Raw genomic sequence first — 11682 nt, 5'->3', positions numbered from 1 at the left:
CCCATAACAGACTCCATTCTGGCAACGGGAGACAGCTTTTACTTTTCAAAATAAAACTTTACGTCTTCAAAATAAAACTTTACATGTAGCCCACTGTAGTTTGTCCTCTTACCAGCAAATGAAATGTTCTGGACAGGGTTCTGCAGAGTTAGTGTTACGCTTGGATCGCGAACTAGCAAGAGTCATTACACACTGCATGCAGAGCCCGTTTGCCTTTGGGACGTCATCATCAAGAATTGTGAGTATGCATTTGGTCGCAAAGGCCGCACATTGTTGTCTTCTTTGGCAAAAGGAAGCTTTAAGACATCACAAAGGTGTCAAACACTCACAGCGAGAGCATCTGCCAACAATTTGGCAACAGCCCAACAATGGAGATGGACAACTACTCCATCAAGGCGGACGTCATCCTCCCAATGGTGCAGAAATACTTTGAACGCATCCAGCCAGCTCAGTGGAGCATGCTGGCCACAGGGACCATCGACTCAGCCACACAGGTCATCCTAGCAGACATGTGCACGGACATCACGCAGAAACTCTGCACCGACACCATCAGAGTCATCACCCCAGAGTTTAAGCAGCGCGTTCAGAGTGCAGAAAAGAAAAGAATGAAGCTCAAAGTGGAAGGCGGACTGAGCACCGCTTTCGCTTTGGCGTTCATTGTCCCGGAGCAGCCCAGTAAGAGCTCCCAAAAGCTGGACTCCCTCTTCAAGAGGGAGATCTCTCAGAGGGTCAATCGCATTTTGGCGGCAGCAACCACCACAGACAGCAAGCTAGTGCCGCATGTCTACAGCCTGGGAACCTTCACCAAGATAGCAGTTCTGGCCAAGATGGTGTTGCAGGCCTGTGGTGTGCTTAAGGTTTACCTGAGCAAGATGGCCATATACACAAAGTCTTTCAGACCATGTTGTGAGCAAAAAAATAGACACCAACTGCCCTTTGATTCCAAGTGCGTTGATGCGTGTGTATTCAACCAGGAAGAAACTACAGAGGTGCTGAAACAAATTCTCTGCAAATGGACTGACAACAAGGACGAGTCCCTCTCACTCAGGACAAATCGCAAATCAAAGAAAACGGCGGCTGAAATTGTGGAGACCATCATGAACAACCTGCACTACCCTGAAACCTTGGAGGAGTGGCGCAGTCGCTCTTCTATGCCTCACTTCAATCTGGGGCTGATCAAGGATCAACTCTGCGAGTTCTTTGAATCCTGCGCGTCACCCAACAGCAGCAATGAATCTGCTCGCAAACGCAACTTTTTGAACTTTAGCCAAGAGAGGTTTAACGAGTTGTCCTTTGAGCTGCAAAAGCTCCGGTGTCGCTGCATGCGGATCCGCTGGGACGAAGCGATTTGCCTGCCTGGCAGCGTCCTGCAGACCCCCGAGGCTGACAAAGAGTTGCGCTTCCAGGGAGTCCGCTCAGGTCTCGAGTACGTGTTCCACAAAGTGGCGCTACCAGCCGGAGATACTAGCATAGATGTGGACACGTTGCGACACAAAGCTGACAAGTTCTCACGAGACCTGGGAGATGAAATCTACCGTTACATGACCACCAACCGAACAGCGGTCCAGTCAGCTGCAGCGTGGAGGCGCTTCTCAGAGCTGCTCATCTTGGAGGTGGATGAGGAAAAACCGGAGAACATCCAGATCCTGCATAAGATGGTGGAGGACACCTCTACAAAGTTTGTGCAGCATCTACTCCTCTGGCTCAAGTTGGAGCCGGTGACGAGACGGAACCACACCAATGAAGTCTGCTGTTGCTTGAACGACATAGACGTGCTGGTGACTGGCACCTTGATTCCGCAAAAACTTCCGCTAGCAGGTCTACTGGACAGGGACGGACCTTGGCCAAAAACCCCGCCCGAGAACGAGGACTTAAGCAACGAGCTCAGTTATTCCCAGCGGTTGGCTTGGGCTTCCTCACACCAGCCCTTGGGTAATGAGGAGAAGTTGGTCGACAGCGGAACCCCCGGGCCACCACATGGGCAAGAATTTGTTGTGTAGAATATGCAGCTAGAATTTTTTTGCAAGAAGAACGCGTCAATTCTTCACATTACTAAACAGAGACATGAAAACAAAATCATATAGGCAACATAAATATACAACTGTGTTGGTATTTAATCAGAAGAGCAAGTCCGTTCTGGCAGGAGCCATTAAGATGTCAAGGTATGCAGTGTTCATGAAGACGTCAGGAGATTCAGGCACTGTTCAAACTAGGAGCAAGGACGTTTGTTACCCTGCCAAGTCCAACAGGAAAATCCATCCATCCATTTTCTGTACCGGTGCTGCTGGAGCCTATCCCAGCCATCATCGGGCAGGAGGCGGGGGACACCCTGAACTGGTTGCCAGCCAATTGCAGGGCACACAGAGACGAACAACCATCCGCACTCACACCTAGGGGCTATTTGGAGTGCTCAATTGGCCTACCAAGCATGGTTTGGGATGTGGGAGGAAACCCACATGGACATGGGGAGAACATGCAAACTCCACACAGGGAGGGCTGGAGGTGGAATCGAACCAGCACCCTCCTAACTGTGTGGCGGACGTGCTAACCAGTGCGCCACCGAGCTGCCCTAGTCCAACAGGAAAATCTTTTCTACAAACGCATCATGTACCGTAATTTTCCATGTATAATACGCCCCCATGCATAATACGCACCCTAAAAATGGCATGTCGATGCTGGAAAAAAGCCTGTACCCATGTATAATACGCACCCAAATTTTGACTCTTAAGTCCGTAAACATAAAATTATTTCAGAAAAAAGACAATATTTGGGAACAACCGGATGTTATTCTGCCGGTCAGTATCACTGCGCATGCGCTAGTAAACTCGATAGCGGAGAAATGTTTCAGATTTGTGTAGGGTACATTGTGACAGCAAACGAGCAGGTGATCGAGCAAGCGTCTGATACGAGAGCATTGTGTTCATATGGAGCGTGTTTGAAGTGAACAGCAGAGAAGAAAGGAACAAGGCAAAGTGTTGTGAAATAAAATATTACCTGTAATACGCATTTTGTTATTTGCTGATTGAAACTGCTAATTAAACTGTGAATTGGAACTAATAGGTAGAGAACTGAACTCTCGCTCTTTATATACTAGCTGACGTGTCTTGCGCATCCGTTCTGCGCATCGGATCCATAGTGCGCATGCGCAGTTATACTGCCTCCGTATGATATCCGGTCTGCGATGGAGATTAAAAAACAAACAATATTTGACAATAACACACCATCAAGGATTGCACCATCGCATCAAACAATGTGTCGTCAATTGTGAATTTTACTGACTAAGTGTGTTGGGCAGAATGGCTGAATGCGATGCGCGATTGACGTGTCTTGGGGATCCGTTCTGCGCTTTCTGTCATGGCGGCCTCCGTATGATATCCGGTCTGCAATGGAGATTAAAAAACAAACAATATTTGACAATAACAAACCATCCTGGATTGCACCATCGCATCAAACGATGTATCGTCAATTATGAATTTTACTGACTGTGTGTTGGCCAGGATGGCTGAATGCGATGCGCGATTGACAACAAACAAGAAGAAAGGTGATTTCAAGTTTTATTTCGAGGGAGATTTTCCTATAAAATTGTTGTACCCATGCATAATGCGCACCCCAGATTTTAGGACAATAAATTAGTTACATTTTGCACATTATGCATGGAAAATCACAGTAGTAGCAAGAACAATGCAGGAAGAGCTGTCAGAATCCAAGGGTTGGTTCATTGGTAAATATCACCGTCTCATTGCTTTTCTTCAAAATGACAGTTGCATTGTCAAATAATCGATTGCATAGCACACAATGACATAATGAAGTGATTGTGTGCTAAAAAGCCTTGTGACCTCATCACTATGTGGTCACAAAAACCATAAGTTGTTGTCAACTCTGTTGCTCTTATGAAAAGCTTTGTGATGTCACAAAGGTGTCAAAGCACTTGCAGGAGCCCGAGCAGCTGCCAATACTTTGGCGACAGACAAGTCAACAACAGCCCAACAATGGAGATGGAGAATCACTGCATCAAGGCGGAGGTCATCCTCCCGTTGGTGCAGAAATACTTTGAGTGCATCCAGCCAGCGCAGTGGAGCATGCTGGCCACAGGGACCATTGACTCAGCCACGCAGGTCATCCTGGCGGACATGTGCACGGACATCACGCAGAAACTCTGTGCCGACACCATTCGAGTCATCATCCCAGAGTTTAAGCAGCGTATTCAGAGTGCCGAGAAGAAAAGAATGAGGCTCAAAGTGGAAGGGGGATTGAGCACCGCCTTTGCCTCGGCACTCAGTGTCCCGGAGCAGCGCAGCAAGAGCTCCCAAAAGCTGGATTCCCTCTTCAAGAGGGAGATCTCGCAGAGAGTCAATGACACCTTGTCATCAGCCACCAACACAGCCAGCCAGCTGGTGCCACTTATTTACATCCCGGGCACCTTCACCAAGATAGAGGTTCTGGCTAAGATGGTGCAACTAGCCTGTGGTGCACTTAAGGTTTACCTGAGCAAGATGTACACAATGTGCTTCCGCCCGTGCTGGCGCCAAAAGAGCAGACAGGAACCTCCCTGTGACTCAAGGGGTGGGAACATGTGCATTTTCAACCGTGAAGAAACCACAGAGACGGTGATGAACATTCTACGCAAATGGACCGACAGCGAGGACAAGTCAGTCAGGACCGATCGCAATCTCAAGAAAACAGCAGCAGAAATTGTAACAACCATCATCAACGAACTGCACTACCCTGAATCATTGGAGGAGGGACGCAGTCGCTCTTCTATGCCTCACTTCAATCTTGGGCTGATCAAGGATCAACTCTGCGAGTTCTTTGAAACCTGCGCGTCACCCAACAGCAGCAATGAATTTGCTCGCAAACGCAACTTTTTGAACTTTTGCCAAAAGAAGTTTGACCAGCTGACATTTGAACTGGAAAAGGTTCGTTGTCGATGCATGCGGATGCGCAGGGAAAAAGAGGAGTCCCGAAGAGGAACTCCAGCACCGGATGGTGATAATCTGCTCAGCTTCCAGGGAATCCAGCCAGGTCTTGAGGATGTTTTCCACAAGGTGGCACTACCGCCCCAGGGTGTCAGCATAGACGTGGACGAGATACGACTCGAAGCCGACAAGTTCTCAATAGACCTGGCAGATAAAATCTACCATTTCATGACCACCAATCGCACCACGATTCAGTCAGACGCTGTGTGGAGGCGCTTCTCAGAGCCGCTCATCCTGGAGGTGGATGAGGAAAAACCGGAGAACATCCAAGTCTTGCATAAAATGGTGGAGGACACCTCTACAAAGTTTGTGCAGCAACTGCTCCTCTGGCTCAAAATGGAGCCAGTGACGAGGGAGAACCACGCCGATGAGGTCTACGGTTGCTTGAACGACATCGACACGCTCATTATGGGGACAGTGATGCCACAAACAAAGGAGGACGTCGACTCGGACAACACTAAGTCCGAAAGCCCACCAGACACGCAGGAAGGGAGCATCACCACGGAAAGCAGGATCAGCCAAAATGCATTGGAGACGCACAGCGCACAAGCAAAGACTCCAGCCTCCGGGGTGGTACGTGTAGCTTGGCCGTCGCCGCTCCGCCCGCCTTCTGCGGAGGAGAAGCGTTTGCACAGGCCCACAATGGCTTCCCAGCCAAAAAGTTCATCCTCAGAAGTTACGCCAGGCCGATCGGCCTCTGTTCTGGAGGAGATGGTTACGTCGCTCATGGCGGTGCTTGTCGTCCAGCTGCTAACGCGCATCCAAAAAAAACATAAGAAAGTCGTTCTCTCTCGCGACACACTGCCGATTATCCATCGTCTGTCAAAGATGGTACTGGAGGACCCAAGCTTGTGCGTCATCACAGAGGCCAACATTTACAGCATCAACAAGGTGATGAAGGCTGTCGTCAAGGAGATCCTGCGAGAGTTCGACTGCATGCGCGAGCTGCCGGAGGCTTTTCTGTCTAACGAGCTGAGTTTTGACAACACCCTCCTCAAGCTACTGATGGTGAACTTAGAAACCCTGAAAGTCCGCCGGCAACGCAGGACACGCAAGTTATTTTCTGCTGTGCGCAGGCTTTTCCGACAGACCTTATGTATGCGCGCCTCTACTAGCAAGACAGAAATCCTGGCGCATGATGAAACAGCTTCCGAGGCCAGTCTCGGCGTTTAAGGAAGACGACATCATGGTCAACTGCGGAACCAAAACTGAGACATGAAGTCTTCACAAACACACCAAAGTGCAATCATGAGGGAAGGCTGCAATAGCTCTGGCACTCCGTGGTCTTTATGTACTTAGCAATATACTACTTTTGTTTGTCCATGTTAAGGTCTGTCTAAATTTCGGGACCCAGAGAGTGCCCCACAATTGGCCTTGAGTAACAGTCTTTGGCGTGGTTTTTTTATGATTTGAACAAAGACTAAGAAAAACAACACAGAGACGATTTGGACGGCGGTACATTCGTGTACATTGACAAATGTTATTCCTCTGGGGAAAAAAAGTCTCCACTCGTCCTGTATATGAGGATTCTCTCTGAACCCCAAGCAATGTCGGGAGAAATCTGTGTGAAAGGAATCCTTTGCTCAGTTTTTGGGTGTTGGTTCTCAAAAGGTGTCTGCTAAGACACGTGAGCTTGATGAGCCATTATGGAGAACATGTGAAGAAAGTCTGATTGGTTGTCACACCAACCTGTACCACAGGTTTGGCCTGTGACTCCTGAGCGCTCCACCTGATTCCTCAGCAGGGCGTCACCTGCTGGTCTCGACACCGCTGTCGCTATAAGACCAAGCATCCTCCCTCCACCCGGCATCAGTCAACAACATGGACAAATTGTTTGAGAGCGAGACGGGCCAGAAGGTTATGGTCAACATGATTAAAGAGAAAGCAGGTAAGTGAACATTCCTACATTGCTCTCTACAACTTGAGCTTGAAAGCACAATGGTGGGTCTTTATGTGGGACAAATCCATTTCAGGTTGACAATAGGACTCTTGGTTCGCTGCATCAACACAGTAACACATCGTCAAATGTGTGTTGTTTTCAATGAAACAAGAGCAGAGGGGCTGACGCGAAACAAGTCAACTGCTTCTTTTGCAGGGGATTTTGCAGAGGAATGCCTATCCAAGCTTGGAGGAGGAGGAGGGGCGGAAAGTCAGGAGGACAAAAAAGGTTTCGACGTGGGGGACGTACTACAGATGGTCGGTGGGAGGAAGGAGGACAAGAAAGGTTTTGACATGACTGATGTCCTGTCCATGGCTGGTGGGAAGCAGGAGGACAGTGGAGCAGGTAAGTTGTCAAGTGTGAATTAGAAAAACAAGGCTGTGCCCGGTCTTCGCTGTGAATGCTACACATGACGTCCAACTCTAACTTTTCATTTTTTTTGTCGCAGGAATTGGGAAAGCTCTGAGTGGACTGTTTGACTAGAAAAGCGCAGACCTCAAGCTCCTCCACAACTTGTTAAAAGGGCAACTGTATGTGTACAACTGTCATTCCATGAAATAAAGCGACAAAAGCCATGTCACTCTGCTTACATTTTTGGGCTGGCTGGTGAAAAGCCTGCTAATACAACCGTGTTGTTTTTTGCTAAAGCAAAGAAAACCAGTTGCTTGTGGTTTCAGCTTTCAACATGGAAACCGCACACACACACCCAAATAGACGTAGCTTGTGTTGACATTCTGTGCACACCCTGCCACCTTGATTATAACTTAAAAATAGACTCAGGCAGCAATTATCAGACATCACACACACGGCATCACTGCATGCGCCGCATTGTAGCTGACTGAGTGGAAAAAAGCAACTGGCGTTTCCCATGGCAGAAAGTCAGTCCTTTGTCGACAAAGGCAGAATTCTCCGCTCTCTCTTTTAGCGCCGGCTCTCCACATCAACTTTCAAGCTCCACATCGGGGGGCTGAGCTGCTCAAGGTTGTAGTGCCTCACCATTGAAGCAAGCAGCGCAAATATAATTGCACCGATATCCTTCAATAAAAACAAGATCTGCAAACATGCCACCGGTATGCCGGAGCAATAGCTTCGCTCTAGTAAAGACGCATCCCCCCCAGAAAACGCTGGAAAACGTCAAGAGTGGGTTGCCGAACCAACATGAAATGTTCAAACGTGGTGCAAAGGTGGAAATGAAAGAAAACTGTCATTGCCAACCGAAACATGTTCAACCTAAAATGTGTTGACCATAAAGATTGTATCTTTGTTCATGAAGATCTTGTTCACAACGTGCAATGATGTTCTGTGCTGATTCAAACCGGCCAACTCCACATTTAGAAATTGGTTCAAAACAGCTGTTGGACCCAGCTTGAGAAAAATGCTTTTCCACAACTCACTTCAGTCTTTGGTGTCGAGTACAAAGGTGAATGTGTCGTCTTTTCTGGGTCATGGTTTTTAAATGTGCACATTGCCAAGGCCCACCCACCCTTTCTTGCGGGCCAATCATGTGACTTCCAACTCAAACACAAGCGTGTTTGTTCTGCCTTTCAGGTGAGTCAGACGCACACGCACACTTGGCGAGCGACAGGTGGAACCTGCCCGTCCGGTACGGTCAGGGCCACTTCCCGGTGCAGCCATAAGAGAAAGGTGGCAAAGCGAGTCGCGCTCAGTGACCTGACCTCGCCTAATACACGCACACACTCACCGACGTCGAAGATGGACAAAATGGCTGAGATGTTTGGAGATCATGTGGGTAAGTAGAGAACGTGATGATGCTTCTTACGTTGGCCTCCTCCATTTTGTCAGCAGTCCCATGATGCGGTGTAACAGGTCAAACAAGTATTAGGGGTTACCAAGTCGGGTCCACAGCCTTCTCAATGTGATCGTGCTAGTACGGAGCTTGCTGAGGAGCAGATCATGTTTGTGTTGGACGAGGGAGACGTGTCAAACGGGAAAGACATTGCTCACACCTCTGGTCTAAACACAACGTACAAGAGCTGAAACAGTGTACGGTACATCGTTTTCTGTTAGTCCACAACAGGGCTAGGAAGTAGAAAGTAGTAGAAAGTGTTAAACATGTGCCCACCTCTGGAGGTCAATATGGTACAGCATATAGGGTCTCATCTTCTGCTCATCATCTTCTTGAGTGAATGTGGAGTGTGTGAATGAAAAGCGAGCTTGAGCAAAGGGCCCGCACACGTTCCCGTGGAAAGCAAGCCGTGTGTCCATTTGTGTGTCCGCAGGGGACATCGTGGGGGGCATGGTGAAGAACGCACTCGGGGTCAAAGGCACAAGCGAGGACAAAGGAGGCTTGAGCTCTTTCTTCGGAGGAGACAAGAAAAATCAGGACGAGAGTGACAAAGGAGGAATCTTCTCCTTTGGTGACGACAAGAAGAGAGAGAACGACGACGACGACAAGGGAAGTTTCTTCTCCAGATTCCTGGACAGAGATGACAATGACAAGAAGGCCAAGCAGTCGGGCTTTGATGGCTTGTTCAACGAGCTTGATGGCCCGGAGAGAAAGGCAGGAGGCGGGGCCGGAGGATCGGGGTGCGGAGCTGCCGCTGGAGCACCAGGCGGACCAAGGGGTGGAGCAAGTCTAAGTGAGGGAGGTGAGTGCGGACATCTCACTGTTGGTAAAAAGGTCTTTCTCATGACTATAAAAGTTGAGCTAACGCGAGCAGGTCAACAAGTAGAGCGTCTCACTGTTGGTAAAAAGATCTATCTCATAACTAAAAAGGTTGAGCTAATGCGAGCAGGTCATCAAGTAGCGACTGATACTGAGTACTGAAACCAATAGTACTTCTAGCACTGGGCATTACATGGAAATGTCATTGTGATTTCAATGAAGGCATTAACAATGTTAAGATCCAAAACGCGGAATGAGCGAAACCATGACGAGTGTGTTTGCAAGAGCCTCGGTTGCAAATCAACCCAAAATGCCCTGTGTTGCTTGAAGCAAGCCTGGAATGGAGCTTACCATCAAATAAGACACACTACAAAAATAATCACAGTTTCAAAACAAAATCATGAGTTCTTGGTACCTCGCCTGGTTAATTCTATCAACAATGGAAAACCGGATTGACCAGCTAGCAAAAGTTTGGAGGGGGTCAATACTCAAATAACACACACACACACACATATGTGACGAGGCAACCTAAAAAACTTGTTATTGGGATTTAAGATACAGCAGGTGTCCACCCCCCCACAAACCCACACACACGCACCCACAATCCTAAATGTCACGTGTTTGGCAAACGTGTCCAATGCTTGACAAGGGAGTGCCGCAGACGTGACGTGCGACTCGCACGGTGCGAGTATTTCTAAGTGACGCCGAACGTTTTTGTGCCATCAGATTTGTTTGGTGATCTGATGGATGTGGCAGAAGAAACATCCAGAGGAAACTAGAGCAACAGGAAAGACGTTCTTCCCCCCCATCCTTCCCTTTTCCCACCCGTGGTTCCCACCCAACATCTTGTGCTCATCCTGATTTTCACCAAATCAAGCTAGCGTCTCGAGTCAGTGATCTGTTTTAGCGTACGTGGCATTACTTTCGGCGACAGGGTCAAGACACGTTCGAACGCCTTGTGGGAAGAAGACAGGAGTGCTCAGATACAGCTAGCTCAGCAAAAAGACACTCTCCACGCTAACTGGTAACTTGGTGTGGCTCAAAAGCATCTTTGAGGCTTGGCTTGAAGCCTCCGCCTCAATACTCTAGCTGTCTTTTGTTAAGAACTTCACACCATTGCAGAAGCTGTGATTTGATTCCATTTGATTTGAACGCGAACAATTATTCAGTAAGAGGGAGAACTTGAACCGTTGACAGTTTAGTTCTAATTTTCCTGTAAACATGACGGTTGTGTATACAAAGTGAAAAAGCAAACATGCTTTGTGCTTCTTTCCGCTTGGGATTTGTGATGTTTAAAAATGGTGCCAAGCAGCACTTCCTTCCTTTTGTTACTGTCTTTCGGACTGCCGATGAAATCCGAAATGAGCGCAAACATCAAACGTCACAGATAAAGGCGCTGGCTTCATGTTTGCACGTTTTGGTTGCTTGCTTATACTTTCCTCCGTCCATTGTGACGGCCTTTCCAAGGCGAGCGCATCCACAGCGCACCTGAAAATTGCCCCAGGAGCGAGGAGAAGGACGAGCGAAAGGCGCACGATCGTGAACGTGTGCCCAAGTCTCGGTCCTGGGTCGCAACTGGCACACCAAAACACGTGGCCAACACCAGGCAGAGGAGATTGAGGTAGTCAGGAGATAAGGGGGGTCTGGCCGGATCAGCATCTGGGAGCTAAGGCCGACATTGATTCAACCATTGATTCAGTCAGCCTGGAGTCTTTGACCAGAGCTTTTGGCGAGCAGCAATCGAGGCAGGCCACCAACGTCTTCACTCGTGGCTAGCCGAGGCCGGGGCTTGACGGCATCTTGGCCATACATGGGCAAGTCCCCGCTCCAAACACACATGCCTGCTATTGGAATTCCAATCACAATCTCCTGCGTCCGTCCTGCATAAAGACGAGGGCTACGGGCATAGGGGTTCTATGTGGTGGCAGCGATGGCACGCTAAGCACAATCTACTGGCCGGGACCCCAATTCAACCACAGGAAGGACTCAGTCTAGTTTGAATTTGGGGGCAAGCCTCGCTGTATATAAACGCAAGGAGACTTGTAAGCGTCCCACAAGGATGTGGAATTTTGGAAGCCCGAGGACGGTTCCCTTAATTGGAAGAGCAAAATTCTAACTGATTCATGTCAAACTATATGACA

General features: G+C 48.6%; 1 protein-coding gene across 3 annotated transcripts; it reads left to right on the top strand.

Moving 5' to 3' along the window:
* The first annotated feature begins 57 nt into the window (after positions 1-57).
* LOC133158031 (uncharacterized) lies at positions 58-7495 on the top strand. Of its 3 annotated transcripts, XM_061284824.1 has the most exons (4): positions 58-2795; positions 6677-6864; positions 7072-7260; positions 7364-7495. In XM_061284824.1, the coding sequence occupies exon 1, from the start codon at positions 369-371 to the stop codon at positions 1998-2000; it is 1632 nt and encodes a 543-aa protein (XP_061140808.1). In that variant the 5' UTR covers positions 58-368; the 3' UTR covers positions 2001-2795; positions 6677-6864; positions 7072-7260; positions 7364-7495. The 3 variants fall into 3 exon arrangements, with proteins under 3 accessions (XP_061140808.1, XP_061140806.1, XP_061140807.1); XM_061284822.1 differs by having other exon boundaries at positions 2029-6864; XM_061284823.1 differs by having other exon boundaries at positions 2029-6864; positions 6950-7260.
* Positions 7496-11682: the final 4187 nt, after the last annotated feature.

The sequence above is a fragment of the Syngnathus typhle genome, linkage group LG8 (genome assembly GCF_033458585.1).
Source record: "Syngnathus typhle isolate RoL2023-S1 ecotype Sweden linkage group LG8, RoL_Styp_1.0, whole genome shotgun sequence".
Lineage (NCBI taxonomy): Eukaryota > Metazoa > Chordata > Actinopteri > Syngnathiformes > Syngnathidae > Syngnathus > Syngnathus typhle.
The sequence above is the reverse complement of the archived record's forward strand: the minus strand, read 5'-3'. Positions and strand labels throughout refer to the sequence as shown.